Genomic DNA, 18,812 nt, shown 5'->3' with positions numbered 1-18,812 from the left:
CTGACAATAGGCCTACATACAGGAGAGACACCTCACTATCAACAAGAAATATATTTTGTAAATAAGTTGTATAATAAGTTATTGTCGTTATATTTTGTATATCATGTACGCCTACATTGAAATGTACAAATCTATATATAAATTCGGTAAATCGGTACTGATTTTAACCACCCGATGTAAGCCTGTTTACTAATTAAATTGAGTTATAGATAAATCATGAATGATTCCATTGAACTTAAGAGTTAATATGAGTATAGATTTAACGAATATGCAAACTGCTAGGCGTTGTTTTCTGTTCTTCTGATGATGAGAATTGTTTCTCGAAACATGTCACATTAGGCAGTTTGCCTATTCGTTAAATGCCTCGCTATACTCATATTAACTCGTAAGTTATAGATAATTAGTTATTGACAATTAAAACTTTTTGCCCCAAATAGGGTGTTTTCCGCTCGTGGTATACACTTTCTAATGGATGTCTATCTTAGTGAAAAAATACTTCATCCTACGATAATTGTTTTTAAAAGCTGAAAACCGGTTGAACAGCTCGGGTACAGCAACATAATGTTGGCGATTTTCTACTACTATTTTGATAGATTTAATATACGTTTATACAAATGTATTCATTTGCGATAAATAGAACATTCTAATCTCTCTTCCACAAGTGTCTATTCCCTCAGGCGTCGTAATAACACTAGGGCATGTGATCCTTCGTACTGTAGGCATATCCTATAGCTTTACAACGCTACTCATGCCATTAAGGGGAGGGTGGTGGTGTGGGTGGTGGTTTAACTGCAATAATAAAGTTGTACATTTACGACGCTGTAATGCTTTATTGCTGGCGAAAAATAAGTTGGCTCCATGTTTTTGAAAATTTATATGTTTGGTAATAGACAATAGACATTTTGAACCCGGAGTTTAGTCTTATCGTTAGAACATCATTATAATATATATTATATATAATATCATTATTGTAATATTTCCATTTGAAACCGTAGGCCTACACATTATTAAAAGAATTCAAAACACGTGAAAAGAAACATTTACATATTTCAGTAAAATTGTTTTTTTATAGAGTGTGTGTAAACTTTGAATAAATTTCAATTCATCACGTTTAAAATATAAATATACATTACTCAACTCTATTTAACACGGAAGCCCAGATCAACACATAAAGTGAATAACGTTTGAAAACTATCGTATTTGAACTTTTCAATCTCACTGACTGAGGCACATTATTAGATACGGTAGTGATTGAAATATTACTCGGAGTGCGCCACCATTAAGAGTAGAAAAGGTCAAAAACTACGGAAACGAGACTTCGACGCCATGGATTTCAATCCCGAAGAGACTTATTTTAGTCTCACTAAGATTAGGCGTTTTTGTGCTATATACTTTTAAGATTTATGTTACAACGGTTATTGAGCACAACCAATAAATCATGGAAGTATTTTTGAAATCGAAAAACGTGGACGATGATGTTATAAATGTTCTTAAAGGTAAGCATTTCTTTGTTTCCAGGCCTAGCCACTCAGTAAGGCCGATTTGCATAATGGTAGATTAGATTATTAGTTGTGTCATAGCGGAGTGACGTCACTCTGCAGGATTGGATCTGAAATTATTGAACAATCATTAAAGGGATAATTTTATAGAATTTTGACGACTTTTTCTAATGTATTTAATAATATTATTCTCAAAGCTTTACTTTAATGTTTTGATATTCCAAAATGTTCAGTATATAATATTAATTCCATGAATTGTACATCTTAGACAAGCATATGGTTTACTGTATAAATGTTAAATCCTTAGACTGAATTGTGAAATACACCTATTTAATATTAAAAATGATTACAGTAATTTTATTTATTCTATTTTTTGAAATTTTTTTTAAAAAACATATTTATATGTCAGGATAAAAAACATATCAGGTATAATGTAGCAGAGATCATGAATCCATATGCCATATATTAGGTATACACATGGTTAAAGTTTAATGAGATGTTTTTTTTATTGAAATTTATTATTATAGAAAATGATGTTGACATGGAGGTTCTAAGAACAGTTACAGAACAAGACTTAAAGGACATTGGTATTACATCATTTGGCAAAAGAAGGAAACTGTACATAGTTATTACAAAGCTTAATAGTATGCCTGAAGAAACTTATGTAAGTGCATCTACCATTCCCAAAAAAATATGACTCACTAAAAGTCTTGAAACTTTTCCAAAACCAGAATTGCTTTTAGGTGTACAGTATTTCTACCTTTACAATGCAAATTCTTTCTTTTATTTGTGCACTATTAAGTGCAATCTAAACACATCAGTCAATCAAAATACATTTATTTTTTTCATTTATAACAAACATAAAATATAATTTCTTACAATATAAAACATGAAGAAGGTACAGATTTCAAATAGAATATAAAAGGAAGGACATAGTTATCACTTGCAAGCCTGGATTGTTACCAAATTGCTTCTTTGATCTAGGGTAGTAGGCCTGTCTATGCCTGGTCTCTTTGTAGTTTGAAAAGAGCACCTTAGAAACAACAGGTTTACAAATTTGCTTACAAACTTGCTTACATTGGTAATTTATGTCATGCAGCACTAAATTTATTTATATTTCATTTTCATCTGTTTTTAGGTAAATGTTAATAGTATTAGTAAATCACTTTCAACTGTATCTACACAAACTGAACATTTGACACAATCTGAGCCACCTATACCATCACCCCCAGAGCAGGAGAATGATGCTCCTAACTCCTGGATGAGCACTGAATTGTACTATGCAACAGTGAGTATAAATAGACAGAAAAAAAAGTGTGATGTGCCCAAAAATATGGTAGTGATGTGACATCATTGTGTCCATATATGGGCACATCACATTTTTGTTGCTGCATAAAGTTTGATAATGTAGACAGAGCTTAAGAGTGTAAATCAACTCTAATTTGTTTTTTCCTTCAGGATAATGAAGCACCAAATGCACCCAGCACATCATATATAATTCCCTCTGCTTCTGAAAATATAAATGATCATCAAAATGCAAAGCACATGAAGCCTTTAGAATGGGCACCTCTCGTAAGTATTTTTGTATGCTTTGTATTCAATTGTAATGAAAGTTCCACCAACAACCAATAAAGAATCTGAACACATAAATGGAGAGTCATTTAAATGATGTTTATATGTTTTTATGTTTTGCCTGTATAAATTTAATTCAATCTTTTAAGATTAAAATGTTTTATACTCATTTATAAAATCGATTTGAAATTACTTTTTCATTCACATCATCATTATGTCAATCTATATCAGTGAGTTTCAGTTTGTACTCAGAAAAAAGAAACATACCTGTTAGAAAAACCAGTAACAGCCAACACCAATTAATTTAATTTATTTCATTTTATTCTCTTGAATTGATAAAAATAGTATTCATGATATTATAACGTGGAGGAATTATTTATCATTATCTGCAATAGTTATGATATTTTCACTTTTTAATCCAATCTAATCCACTTAATATCAATCATTTTCGTCCAGATTTTTGATCTTGAGAGTGCTTTAGGACACCATGTTGAAGGACGGAAGTACCTCAGTGTTAAAGACAGTGGTCTACCACCAACGAGCAAACAAAGAAAATTGATTGTTAATTTAGGCGTTGCTTCTTTAGTAGAGCAAAGAGGACTGTAAGTAGTACACAGTTTGAATAGAAATTTTTTCTTTACAATTGGGCTTTCTTTCACCATAAAGGTCATATGTCGACCTGGAACTGAAAGCAGCTCAACGTAAGTTCTCAAATGTGAAGTGAACTACAACTGAATTGAAAAGATCCAGTGTGAATCGTGATGCACCAAATTCATTGAGAAATATACCGATTAATTTAGAGTATTATGCTAATAACCTTTCTGTTGCCACACATTTTAACTTTTTGTAGATATCCGACGTCACCTGAAAAAATATTGTTAGCCAAAGAAATTGTCAGAGTGTTTCCAGCAACTAAGGATACAACACCTGGTATGGAGGGACATGTAAGTCGTTTTAGTAAACACACTAGATCTAGACATGGAATTCAGTATATAAAAATCTGATTACCTATTCTGTAGTTGCCACCAGGCAACATGTTTATATCCATTTTGTTCATCCTTGATGTTTCTCTTTAGTCTGGTACAACGATGAAAAATTGCTAAATAGCGGATACTTTTTCCTTTTGAATCATCTAATTATAAGTGATCTAGAACAATAATACATGCCAGCATTGAAAAGAAACATAACTCATCTGAACTAATTTCAAATTTATCGTACATTATTGCCAAACAAAGTTATGTATTTGTTTATTTTTATATATTCATGCATTTATTAATTTTCAGGAGCATTTTTACAAAGGGGCAGCTGGATTCATAGAATACAGGTTAAAGAACTTGAGACTGTCTTGCAGACCAGTTAAAAAATATGCAAGAAGAAAAAAACTGAAACAAGATGAACGACCTATGGAGATTGAAATGCAGCCACTACAACCAACAATCAAAATGGAAGATCAAATAAAAGAAAAGGTTGTTCATATTGTTGTCTCCACAGCTCTCCATTATTGAACACCTAAAAACCTGCACCCAACTCTTTCATCAGTGGCATAACAGCTATGAGTGCTCACTGGCTAAACCCATGGCCTCAGAGCTTAAGGAGCCCCAGAACATGAGAGCCCCAGAGCACCACCAATGCAACTACCCAATATTGAAGAGCCCATTAGAAGTGCTAAACCACTGCTCTCAATATATCCTCCACAAACTAGAGAATAAACAAAGTGACAAATTGGAGTGTTTAACCACCCCTCCATCCATTTTGCCTTCCTAATCTATGTTAGGCTTTAACATCTTCAGTATTTTCATATTTACCCAGCCTACTAGATCTCTTAGATCAGGTGGTCAATGTTAGCTTGGACATGTATTCATTATCAGAGGGCTTTTACTCCCTACCAATTTCAATCAGACAATGTCTTACTTTGAACACTTTGCTGACCCAGCTAAAGACTTTCCATTTTCAACAAGCTTTTTAATTTATATTACAATTTTGCCATTTCTTGTTTTACTTAAACATACAGTAGGACATGCTTATATGCACTATATAACAATAATCTATTAATAGTGTATTTCTTGCCTTACAGATAAATTTAGAATTTGAAATGTTTCATAAAGAGAAAGTTAACAATTTTACTTCAACATGGAGTTCATATTTTGTTAACCGGATACTAGCCCATGGAAGGAGAGAAAGTCAGAATATTACAGATTTGATCGAAAGTTACGAGAATGGCAACAGTAAGTGTTTCTAAAGCCTTGTTCGCACTGGACTTGAAAGGTCATCGATAAATGTAGCCGTTGTTCGCACTTGGATAATTTCACGCCATTAATTTTATGATTTTAACCAAATTTAACTGTGATGTTAAAAACTATGATTGACACGTGTTTCCCATGTGACACGTTCAGTTTGGACTTTTTAGCCACAGTGGCTAGTTTTACCATGACCATGGTAAGTTCTACTGGGCTGGCAGTGGTCTGTATAAGTAACAGTGGTGACCTTATAGTTTTATCGAGACCTTGGTAAGCGGTGGTTAAATCATGAAGAAAAAACTTTTTTTTCCTTCATGGTAAAATTAATTATAAATAAATATATTTGGCTTGGGTAATTTAACCCTAAAGGAATTGTAGCCTGTTTTTGGTGAAATTAGGTTAGTTTGACCAAAGTAAGGCCAGTGCTATCAAGGAATTACTGAGTAAGTAATGAATCTTTTAACCAAACATTCAACCAATTATTTCTTCTCGTTTAGGTGATCTTTGTGCATTCCTTGTGGTTTTTAAACTTCTTCATGGTAATGCATCGGCCAAAAGAGACCATATGGAAAGGATGCAAAGTGATGGAATATCGACAACGATGGATTTTTTAATTCAATATGTTCCTGTAAGATGTCTTTTTACTACGTATCTATATTTAAAGCCATGTCCGCACTGTAATTGTAACTTTAGCCAATGTCATTGAAAATTTTACCATTGTTCACACTTTGATAATTTAACTTAGTTAGTTTTACCATGGTTTACTGAAATTTGACCACCACCACAGGGTGAAGGTCATGAACTCTTAGAGTTTACTAGAGTCGCATGTTTAAATTGGTCTTTTAGGCAGCGTTATTAGTTTTACCTAGACAAAAATTAACCATTGGTCTTGTTTAATTGGAATTATAGCCAGCATTCGGATTTGACTTTTCTTGGTCAATTTAGCTGGTGACTTAGTTGATTTGACCAATTAGTGTGCTCAAGTCTTAACACTGGAAGATGTTTCTGCATGGAATTTGCGACGGCATTTATCATCTTCAAAAATTCATTCTAAAAATGTTTATATATTTCTCTATCAAGTTCAGTCAAAACATTTTCCTATTTATATACTGTAGGCCTGTTTCCCTGTCAAATAAAGCAAACACAGGGAAAGGTATTAAAATGCATTTTTATCATTATCAATCCATTCTTTGTTATTTCAGGAAGGAACGGATGTAGATGAGTTTGCTTGCAACAAGGGGAGTATTTTCACGCAGCCATTTATACTCGCAGTTGGACCTAAACTATGCCCTACTCAATACTACGTAGTAATTGATCACATGGCTGTGGAGGCTGGACTAACAGCAGTTGATGGATTTGACATTAGTTTTAAAGCCCATTGTATTTTTAATTTAGAGTATTCGAGTTGGACACAAAAATTCTGGCAGTTCATTGGATTGCATGTTTTTGAGATGCCAATTTCTACAACATCAATTGTCCGGTGTTTAGGGTCAACAATAAAAAACACATCGGTATGACAGTTAACTTCAATTCAAAATATGGAAATTACTTCTGGGCTTCATGAACATGAAGCGTCAAGACTTTCAACTTCCATTTTTTAAGGAATCACATACGTGTACTAATCACTGTAATTAGATTGATTTACTTTATTAACTTAAGTCACACATACATACAATATGAACATATAAAACAATTAAAATTCAACAAAAAGGAATTATTTCTTTTAGTGTTTGAGATTTTATCATAGATTTTAGAACAGTCTTTATTACATGTTATTCCTGGTATGTAAAGAAATCAGAAGGAAGCATCATAAAATCATCTCAAACAGGCAGGTACCACATTTATGATTCAGTACTAATAATTACTTGAAGGCTTATTAGTCCCCATAACATTGTACTGCGTTGCTTTCATGGTAGTTTGTTGGACCGGAAAATTCATTCTATTTATAGGCACAATTTTCATTATTGTTCACCCTCATACTATTTCAAAATGAATATTCATATTTTTTACTACGCATTCATAGTTTTATATAATTATGTACAGATGTATTCAATTTATAAAATATGTAAATAATATGTTGATTTGTTTGGGCTTATAATTGTTTTCTTTCAATTGTTTTCTTCAATTGTATATATTAATGTAGGTGTCAAGATGCTCCTTTTCAACACCAATATTGTTTAGGCATAAAAAACATTGTGCATAAATATAAATATTAACATGTAATCAAGCATACCAGTTATGGGTTTATTACAAAAAGTCCTTGTGAAACTCTTGATAAATGTGTTGGTATTATTATTCTTTAATATAGTTCTTCCACAAGATATGGATAGTAGAAAAAAATTCTTCATTCAACAACTGATTGAATTTGCAGTGTCATATTTATACTACTACATGGTAATATATTATAACATATAATATATGATGTATCATTACAAAAAACACCCCCAACAAACAAACAAAAAAAAATTTTATAAAAATTTAAAAAGCACAAAAAAATTAGTTACTTTATTTAGCTTTCATGTCCTGGGAATGCATTACTGGTATTTATAACCTAATACTGTCGAAGGGTGATTACTCTAACGAGTGATTGCTCCTAGAAGTCAAGAGTCAACCATTCTACCTTTAATGCTTCCAAAATTGGGAGGGGGGTTTTTTTACATACAAATATAAATAGTCTCATTGAAGAATTTTGCACATTCTATTTTGCAATGAAAATTTGAAATTCAATGAATTTGTTTTTATTCATTTTAAAGCTTTTCATAAAATTGGCATTATTATTATCCTAGTAATTCATTTACTCGTGTAGAGCCCAAAGAGAAGTTGGATAATGTTTTGAATTGAACAACTACTACTACTTCATTTCATTTATTCGTCTAAAAACAATAAACAAAACAATAAAATACACAAAAATAATAAATAACAGCCAGAACATGAGACAGCTAGGGCATCCCAAAAGTGAACTAAATCACTGTCGGGTGAGGACCCTTAGACATAAAAACAGTAGACCAAATACATTTTAAAAATAAATATAAAACGTTTATTGAATCAAAGTAATCATATACTGTATTCTCTACATGTGTAAAACGTCTAAATTATCTATTAGAAGATTCAGCAACCAGTCCACATCATGAGTTTGATCAATTTTTGAATGGCTAGCATGATGCGATCTTTTGTAGCTATGTTACGGTAAATGTATAATACTAAACTAGATCAATAACCTGTGCCAGACATGAACAATAATTATCCATTAAAAATACTTTTAAAACAAAATATTGTACCGTTTAAAAAATGAATTACATGTAGGCCTATAGGATTTCCGTTAGGCCTACTTGTCTTCTGTCATCTCAAAAAATGGTATTTAGCGAGCGTGTTTCCACCACTGCAATTTGGCAAATATTTTGTATATAGGCTTACATTAATTTTGTAAAATCATTTTCCACCTCTAATGGGTTACTTCAATCAGTAAACATCTTGTGTAACGTAAAAAATAGCCTGGAAACACTCTATTTATAGGCCTACGTGATAGTATATATTTTCATACTCTCTTCTCCCAGACGTGATTTGACCGTCTGGACTGTTACTGCCTAAAGGTTCGGCATGAAAATGTGTACAATAGCCTATGCCCGAAAGTATACCGTTCATCTCTGGTTCTAAATAATAATCTTAATAAATACATTCTTTATTGCAACTTGATTTGACAAAGTTTAACAATAAATGTCGATATAAAAATATAAAAACGGACAAACGCAATCAATGAAAACACAAAAAAATATAGGCCTACAAACAATATATGAGATATTCATAAAATACGGGAGATTCTAGGGATTGCTTTTTTGTATTGTGTTAATTATAGGCTATGATTTATTTATTTTTTTCCAGAGTGTAGAGTATTAACATTTTCCTGATAAAATTATTTGTGGATTTGAGAATGATTTTATTCAAATCGTAGAAAAATATTCGTTTAAATAATAAGTAATTAACATTTTCTGCCACAGTGGTATGGTATACCTTGTCACGCTGCTGCTTTAGCCCGCTACGTCCCAGGAGGATGACTCATTAAGAAACCGAAAGTAAAGCAGCAGTTATATATCTAAGGTTGACAATTTTGCTAAAATGCATACTCGACTGTAATTTATAGGTACCACCAAAACACGTCTGGGAAAAGAGTTTAACGGTTGAATGACAAATCCCAAAGCATTTCTGGTATTTATGAGTCCCATGATATTATTATATAATTCGCTGTCAGATGATACTTCACACTTGAAGTATCTAGGCGTGATGAAATGACCCCCAGACTTGACCTTAGCAATAAAATAAACTAAAGTGACTGATATGAAACACAGACTCTGTAACAAAAAAATAATATTTGTTCACATAAAAAAAGAAAAGAAACGTTTAATTATAACTCAAAAACCATTGTCTGACAGACAATTTAAGTATTTTTTGCTTTAAATTACATTTTTTCAGGTAAAATAACTATTATGTGACAATAAAATGACACATTCAAACACAAATTTGAAATAAAAAATATTGTTCAGAGGGACAATATATCTTTAAAACTATTACGTCAATAAGTGAGCAGCGTTTTTTGTAAGAAATATTTGTTTTATTTTAATAATGATGCCTATTAACACAGTGTCCTTTCTAAATTTCTTTAAATTCGGATCGTGGGATTAGCATTCGTCAATTATTAGTTTACAAAATCAATTGGATTACAACAATACAGAGGTCTTCTTTATTTATTGTAGTGATACTTATGGTTTATTCTCTGCTGATTCTATTGTTGTTCTTAATTTTAATGAAAAGCCAATTTTTCCGCTTGTGTGACTAAAGTCAAGTTTACGCATGACAACTTCTCTTCAACCGGAAATAAATATTGACAAACATACATCAAACCCACCTTTTTTCTAGAAAGTGAATTGCAGCCCTCAACAGGCGAATATTCTAAGCTACTTCTGTTGAGGTAGACAGTAAAATTCCACCCGGTTTTTAGTGTTTTTCTTAGCATTTAATCTTATTTGAAGTAAGCTTGTCAAACGGTAAGTTTTAATGAATCTCAAAACGTATGAAAGTTAAGTTGACAAAGAGGTATTAAGCAAGGAACGTGTTTTTTTCAGTGATATTGACAGTTCGGCGTGACAGAGATCGTGAAGGTCTAAGCCTGAGCAAACTAGGCAATCATTCATACCTGGTCGAGCCCTAGGGGTTTGTAAACGAACCTAAAGTTGATGCTTGAGTTCTAAGCTAGTTAAGTTAGTAGGGCTAGTTTTGAATCAGTATTTTGAACATAGATAAGATAGGTAAAATATAATTCTGCTGACATTTACTACAGTAGTGCATTAAGCATCACATCCTCATTTACTTAAGTTTATTGTCATTTATTTCATAAAAAGTGCTGTTTTCATTTCACTTATTTTTAAATCATTATTAGGCCTAAAACCAATTCAAAATGATCGTCAAACTTTTTATTACGCGGTCTAAAATCGGGTTCGCAGTACCTGACACGGCACAATATGTAATATAAGGCTAATATAAAATAGTCTTCCATTGTCTAAGACAATTTTAGAAATTATGTACCACATCTAAAGGCCTAACCACGTAACAAGCAAACACCATTAATAATCTTGACACTTTGTTGTCGTAAGCTGTGTATGGCTAAAATAAAGGCGCTTACTACACTAAATCATTTTTTGTTTCAATTTCTCAAGCCACCTCACAGTCCACTACAAATCTTTTGCGGTCCAAATTTGGGCGTGACCCATGGTTTTGGGAACGTCCGCCTAAACTATAGAATATAGCAAGCATCTATGCATTGTATTACATGTTGTGATAGCTTTGGCTATAGCCCCAATCTTGATTTATTGTTGTTTTGGCTCTATACTGCATCATGGAAATATTAGCAATGTTGTCAATTCCCTATTTCACTTTCTACACTACCATGATGGTAAAGCATGTCATTATGATAAATTAGATGTAATTAAGTCATAATAACGAATCATCATTGTGTTCCTTATTAAACCAATTAAGAAATTTTCTAATTAATTCTACTTCGCTCAATAACAAGGACAGACAGCTACTTAATTTATCTCTACAGTGACTCTTGTACAATCAGGTTTCTAGGGGTGGGGATGAAAATAGCAGGGGCATAGATGTAGGCAGGGGAAATGGAAAGACATAATGTGTGGGGAAAGGGATTATTAAGGGCATAGAGTAGATTAGGCAAACGTTGTGATTGCCTTAACACAATGATGATTTCACATTATTTAACCAATCTAGTTTCCTGCAACCCATTGGCCAGCACCCAAGATTATGATAATTAGTATTGAAACATTCAATTAATGAGAATAAAAAAAGCATGAAGAAATGTTTTAGTAAATATATATATATTTTTATAAAGCATATCTTGAGCAATATTTTGTGGAAAGGTGAACTTAGGAAGATAGTTAGGCCTATATTGCTAATCATATAATTAGGGCTACAGACTTTCCCAACTTATAAGTTAAAATAATTTTGTGATAAAATAACCCTATCCTGTCCCAATCCAGTTATTCCCTTAAAGAAATAAAGTTTTACATACAATACACAGGTTTTGAGCAGGTACTGTTAACAAGTGAAGTAATACAAGTTATTTAAATTACCCGTTGTTAAAAAATGTAATACAACTGGGATTAAGAAACATATTGGGAGAAATTTAAGTTTTTACATGATGACCAAACAAAATCATTATACATTTTGTATATTACACAGATGAATAAATTGGTATTGTTTATTAGCATAATTATGATTTTGATATTGTTGTGTGTCACCTGAATATCTTTGTCAGGTGTTTTGCTTTCTCCGTTCCTTTCCTTTTTTAAAAATAATATTAATAATATTAAGTATAGTATTTTTTTGTCTCTTTTTCTGCCCAACCTTTACTGTACAATACTTCGCTTATTTTTTGGAGTCTAGGTGTAAAGTTAAACTTGTACGCCTCCTTCCACACATGTTTTTAATAATCATCGAACTTGTTTATATAATTTTTTTTTTATATACATGTGTGCAGATTGTGTTTTTAAATAAACAAAATAAATGAATACCTTATGCCGTTGAAGTAAAATATCAATATTTATAAATTAAACTTTAAACTATCAATTCATTAATAATTGTAAATAATTATTAATTAAAGTACAATCATTACAGAGTGACTTACTGTAATACAATTTTGATTATTATTCATAATTTAATAATTAGACATCCTGCAGATTTCATATATTATTTATGAGATGCATTAATGAAAAAAACATTATTATTTATTACATTTTTAGTTACTATTGAAATTTATTTTTTATGTGGGTGGCGGAAATTAGTTGGTGATATTGATTCAGACAAAATTGACCTCTTAGTCCTAATGGATTACTCTTAATATTGCTGCGCATTCTGATCATGTGATTGCTTGCTCACAGACACTGCATACATCTCATTTTCATCTCATTTTGTGAGACTTTGATGTGGAATAATCCATTCTGTGCACAGGGAATTTTTTAGTGTGCAAGAGTTAATGGCATAGTAAACAGTATGTTTTTAAAATGCCATAAATAAGGATTTTACTTTAATAACAATTTTATTTCGAAAACATATCAATTTAGGGTCAGTTTTTTGTGTTATTGAACTTATTAATTACAACCAATGTGGGCTTTTTTGAAGAGATTCTTCTGAGAATGCTGTTGGAAATTACGGCTGGGAAATTATAAGACAGTCTTTAAATCATACTCATGCACCTAAAAGCCCAAGAAGGATGTTTGACAGTTTACAGTAAATATTGGACATTTACATTATGATTATCAATATTAAATGTGTGTGAGAATACATTAGATACTCTAGAACTTTGGTTCTAAAAGGTTTTTTTGTGTTCGTTTTTAGCAATTTCTTCTATTGGACTCATCATCCATACACATTTGGTAGTTAAACTACATTTTATAAACATTATATATGTTTGTTGTAGCAATTTCTTCTATTGGACTCATCATCCATACACATTTGGTAGTTAAACTACATTTTATAAACATTGTATATGTTTGTTGTAGCAATTTCTTCTATTGGACTCATCATCCATACACATTTGGTAGTTAAACTACATTTTATAAACATTATATATGTTTGTTGTAGCAATTTCTTCTATTGGACTCATCATCCATACACATGTGGTAGTTAAACTACATTTTATAAACATTATATATGTTTGTTGTAGCAATTTCTTCTATTGGACTCATCATCCATACACATGTGGTAGTTAAACTACATTTTATAAACATTATATATGTTTGTTGTAGCAATTTCTTCTATTGGACTCATCATCCATACACATGTGGTAGTTAAACTACATTTTATAAACATTATATATGTTTGTTGTAGCAATTTCTTCTATTGGACTCATCATCCATACACATTTGGTAGTTAAACTACATTTTATAAACATTGTATATGTTTGTTGTAGCAATTTCTTCTATTGGACTCATCATCCATACACATTTGGTGGTTAAACTAAATTTTATAAACATTATATATGTTTGTTGTAGCAATTTCTTCTATTGGACTCATCATCCATACACATTTGGTAGTTAAACTACATTTTATAAACATTGTATATGTTTGTTGTAGCAATTTCTTCTATTGGACTCATCATCCATACACATTTGGTGGTTAAACTACATTTTATAAACATTGTATATGTTTGTTGTAGTAATTTCTTCTATTGGACTCATCATCCATACACATTTGGTAGTTAAACTACATTTTATAAACATTGTATATCTGTTAATACAGACTAGTCATTCAGTTACTTTCAAACATTAGTGAAATAATAACATCAAGTTTTAAATTATTGTATGTCTCTTTCATTTGTATGCATGAGTCCTTCTCTTGATTTTCAAACCACCTCTGCTTTTTTTAAATTTTTTTTAAGGATTAATACATTTAAGTGAATTTAAACAACTTAAAGCCCCATTCCCTACGTTTTTTTAGATCTAATTTAAGATCACAAACTATATTTAATGTAAAAATAATACTATATGGTCCTATTGCGATAACTTTTTTCGTCTTTAAACGGTTAAAAATGTGAAAAATAAGCCGATTCTAATAATTATAGCGGCCCGCTATAAATCCCAAAATGCATTGCGCGCGGATTGATATTTTTGTTTTTCACCTGTAATTCGCCCACTTTTCGATCGATCGTGAGGCCAAAACAAATGGAAGACTCCTAACTTTTCAGCGAAAATACCGGGTTTTCCCCAATTTGTATCAACGGAGTCTGGCAAAAATAGAAAGACAATTAATGCAGCAACTATACAACGTCAGGCTAGGTATATAGCTCGCGTACGATGTTCGTACGTTACCGATGTTTACCAGCTAGGCCTACAAAACTAAGCCTAGCTAGGCTAGGCCTAAGACCGTCCACGAGAGGTCGATCGCCGCGAGCTACTTACAGTAGGTAGTGCATTGTTTCTCACTTTTTATCATAATTTACCATAAAACGTACATTTAAGACAAGGAATGACATGGTTTAATGTTTTTAAAGTGATATATATGTATTATTTTCCAAAAAACGTCCAAAATTGCAGGGAAGGGGTCTTTAAGAAATAAATGTTTTACCACTGAAAGTTCAATTTAGACAGAATGAAACATCAAAATAATTCTGAAGTGATTCCTAATAACTCAACTATGTTGACTTACAAGATGTAACATGTAATTCTTTCTGCATTTTGGTTGTAAAGTGGTGTTTGTCATCATGGCGTTGTGCCAAGTCTTATCCTTGGATGATTACACTTTACATCATTGCTAAAAATAACAATATTTTCGATTTTATCAAGTTCTCTTTTTTAGCAATGTTTTAGTCATCGTGGTTCTCAAAAGCTTTACCTTATTTATCTTTGAAACCATAAGATGGACTGGTTTCAATGATACTTTCACATCATATACATGTAATAGATTTGCCATTTAATATACCCATCTCCCTGCATATTGACTGGGTTTTAAGCACAAACAACTGAACTGAAAAAAGTTTTAGTGGCCTAAGTGGTTAAGGCAGGGACGCTACAAACCATAACCTTAAAATTGACACATGTTCAATCTTCAATTCAAGACATCCAGTGCGCCTTTCAGATGAGTAGGAGGATATACCCCAGTGTAGTAGCCTCATCTCAGCTCCTGTCGTTGAATGTAATGGGATCGACAGACAACCTAAACCAAATTTCCTCAATTGAGAATGAAGGGTCTGTTTCTGCTGAAAAAATAATAAAAAAAAAAATAATATCGATTTTTTTCTAAGTACCACAAACCACAGAAATGATCGCGTTGCAACTGAAAATGTTCTCCGACGTTAATCGGTTATCTGGTAATCGCTTTTTAAAAATCACGTCATCCATACCCGCAGTTCAAGTTATGGAAGGCCGATGAGAGTTGGTTTGTTTACATCCTATCGCTGCCTAAAACTCTCACATGTAGGATTAAAAATTGAACTCGTAAAGCAATGCATGTTTGTGAATGAGGATTGCCATACTCTAGAGATCAAAGTGTGGTCAATAATCGCTATTTGTGTTGCAGCTCAAAACTGCTCCGTAATAATCGGTTAAAACAAGAAATAATCGATTAAAACATGCAATGGATTGAGTGTTTTTAATCGGTTATTTTTAATCGGTTATTTTATTTTGCGCCGTTTCTGCTGCCCAAAAATAATCGATTAAAAAAATAAACGGTTAATAATCGATTATTTCTGCTCAACAGAAACAGGCCCTAAGATGATAACATACTGTAAGAAAACAAAGGTCCTAAATTCACTATTAAAATTTATTTGTAACAAACTTTCTGTAACAAAAAACCTTTTTTTCATGCCCAAAGGTGTCTTGACCAGGGAAGATTGTTTAATTGTACTATTCCCTAGTCTTGAGTAATGTTATAAGCCTACTACACTATACTGTAGGCAAGTACAGTATATTTATTCATTGATTTCTTTTAATATTAACAGAGTTTTTTTGTTTTGATACCAGTTTTGTCTGTGACATATTAACCACCTGCAGTAGAAGACTGAAATAACTGTGAAGTCAGCCCAGGGGTGATTAAGTTCACATGTTCCTAAGTTCCTACTCCATGCGTCATTTTTATTATAAACAAACAAGTTCTCAAGAGTTCATATGTATTTAAACATTATTGAAAATAAAAGATCTGCACTGTAATAACCTAACTTACAAATAACCAACTGTTAAATGCGTTTGTAGTTTTTCTTAATTACTACTATAATCTAGATATATGTGCCTATATATACATGGATAAACTGAAATAGGCCTTTTCCAAGGAGTCAATTCTAAAAGACATTGAACACCCGTCCAAGAATTTATTTCAGAAAGCAATATAATTTTTTATCAAGGATGGAGAGCGATAATTTCTTTTCTGGATGTTTAATATAAGTATAACAAAACATAATTTAGTTTCATATGTAACAATAACATGAAATGTAAAATGTTCATTGCATTTGGCACTTTTGGCATTTCATATGATACGGTACTTTTCAAAAAAGTTTTAGTTAATGACCATATCATGATAAGTTCAAACAATAGAATTTGCAAAGAGTCTTAAATTCATAAAAATTCACATTTTTTATCCTCTTTATTATTAATTAAATAATAAAAAAGCTTTTTTTATTTCAACCTTTTTCTTTTCTTCATGACGGTGCCCCTACTTTATTTTTGTCCCATGTTTTTATACTTGGCATGTACTGTACTATAATAAAATCATTGATTTAAAATGAAATACACTCTTGTGAACATTAGACTTTAGAGATAGAATTAATTGTAAAACAAACAATTTATTCATGAAAACAATAACATTCACAACATTATATTTTTCAACAAGCCGCATTTATTCTTGAAAAAAAACCTACTGTATGTTTAAGCCTTATACTGAAATTCATATACTGATTTAATCAATGTAATATATTTGAGTGCAGTTCTCAATAGTTCATTACTTGTAATAAGCATTTTTTAAACACCAATTGTAAGGTCGATTTAATATTGACCTTGTATTCCTGTCAGTACAGCCAGCTGCAGTGTAAGAATAATTATTTTGTGAACATTTTAAATGAGATCTATTGAGAATAAATGTATATTTTATTCTGTTTTATATGCACAATTCCACCTGGCAGTCAATTTTGCTAATAATTCATTATAAAATATTATTTAATATTCTTTATTATATTTTCAAGGATCCCATCATAGGTTGGATGCATAATGATATATTATCTTCTATTTGTAATGGAATAAATTCATTCACCAGACAGGTGTTCTTCCATGAGGTTGTATAAAATGTAAACAAAAACAAAAGTAAGAAAATTTGTTAGTCAATTACTCTTAAAGATGTATAAAAGGTGAATAAAATAACATTTTACTAGATCATTTGTAGTTTTAATAAAGGTTTACAAAAGAAATCAGCAAAAACATAATTATTTCACTTATAAAAAAACAAAATAAACATTTAAATTTAGCAAAAATCCATTGTCTTCCAGACCAATGGGCTTGTGGTTGATTATTAAAAATAAAATTAAACTACTGTTTTACCAGGTAAATCATTTTTGTCGCTAAATTTTCAATTATAAGTAAAACACTATTATAAAATTATAATCTGAGACATCTTATTAATTTTGTTTTTCTTTTTTCAGCTTGTTTCCCTGTGGTATTTACCAATTCTTTCTACTTACAATATACCTTTCTCCATCTAATACCACATCTGCTATCTTTCATATATGCCCCCTTTTTTCTCTCCTTACATAAAACATTCCTTCCTTGCTTGCTTTTACTATAGTACTATAATAGTACTGTAAAAAAATGTATAGTCTTTCATTGGAGACATCCTACATTATGTATCTAGTATACTGTAGTAGACTACTCAAATCCCAAGTTATGGTCTTTGATTGGAGGCAGACACATATTTTATTTTATTTTATTTTATATTTTATTCAATTTCCAGGTAACATACAAAAATCATAAACAAGGCACGGCATCATTCAACAAAACAGAACAAAGTACTATCAGCACCTGCGGGTAACCAAAAGTGGATCAGTTCAAAAGAACTGCACTGTCGAGTGGCTTTCCCAACTAATAGTACGAAAAACGCAAAAGACATAAAAACACAGTGATAGTCTAGATGAATTCGATATCAGTAATACATTTTTTCAAATCCCTTCTAAACCCCCCAAAGTTAAACAGGACTTTGTTACGAACTTCATGCGGGATACATTCCCATATTCGAGGAAAATTAACAAACAGGGAGTATTTAAATGCATTAGTTCTAGCATACATGTGTTTAAAGGTGAGCGACTCTGGATACCGAGAATTAATTGTAAGGTATTCAAATATATCAAAATCAATTAAATTATGCAAACACTTAACTACAAAAATTATACTATGAAATTTCATTCTTTGAACCATATCTGGTAAATTTAGTATCTATCCTATCCTATCCTATCTATCCTACA

General features: G+C 31.4%; 2 protein-coding genes across 2 annotated transcripts in view; both read left to right on the top strand.

Annotated features, from left to right (window-relative positions):
- The first annotated feature begins 1,253 nt into the window (after positions 1-1,253).
- Positions 1,254-7,394, top strand: LOC140048849 (uncharacterized). Its single transcript, XM_072093651.1, has 10 exons — positions 1,254-1,496; positions 2,027-2,163; positions 2,638-2,787; positions 2,958-3,071; positions 3,528-3,673; positions 3,922-4,015; positions 4,355-4,537; positions 5,146-5,296; positions 5,806-5,936; positions 6,511-7,394. Exons 1-10 carry the CDS (start codon positions 1,439-1,441, stop codon positions 6,823-6,825), a joined length of 1,479 nt encoding a protein of 492 aa, XP_071949752.1. The 5' UTR covers positions 1,254-1,438; the 3' UTR covers positions 6,826-7,394.
- A 2,862-nt stretch (positions 7,395-10,256) lies between these two features.
- LOC140049944 (amyloid beta precursor protein binding family B member 2-like) overlaps positions 10,257-18,812 on the top strand; it is a 58,321-nt gene continuing 49,765 nt past the window's right edge. The window contains exon 1 of the mRNA XM_072094896.1: positions 10,257-10,347. The gene's annotated coding sequence lies outside the window, so the exon portion shown is untranslated. The remainder of the gene's footprint in view (positions 10,348-18,812) is intronic.

Source organism: Antedon mediterranea, chromosome 5 (assembly GCF_964355755.1).
Source record: "Antedon mediterranea chromosome 5, ecAntMedi1.1, whole genome shotgun sequence".
NCBI classification, from domain to species: domain Eukaryota; kingdom Metazoa; phylum Echinodermata; class Crinoidea; order Comatulida; family Antedonidae; genus Antedon; species Antedon mediterranea.
Note: the sequence above shows the minus strand (reverse complement) of the source record. Positions and strands in the feature narration are given on the sequence as shown.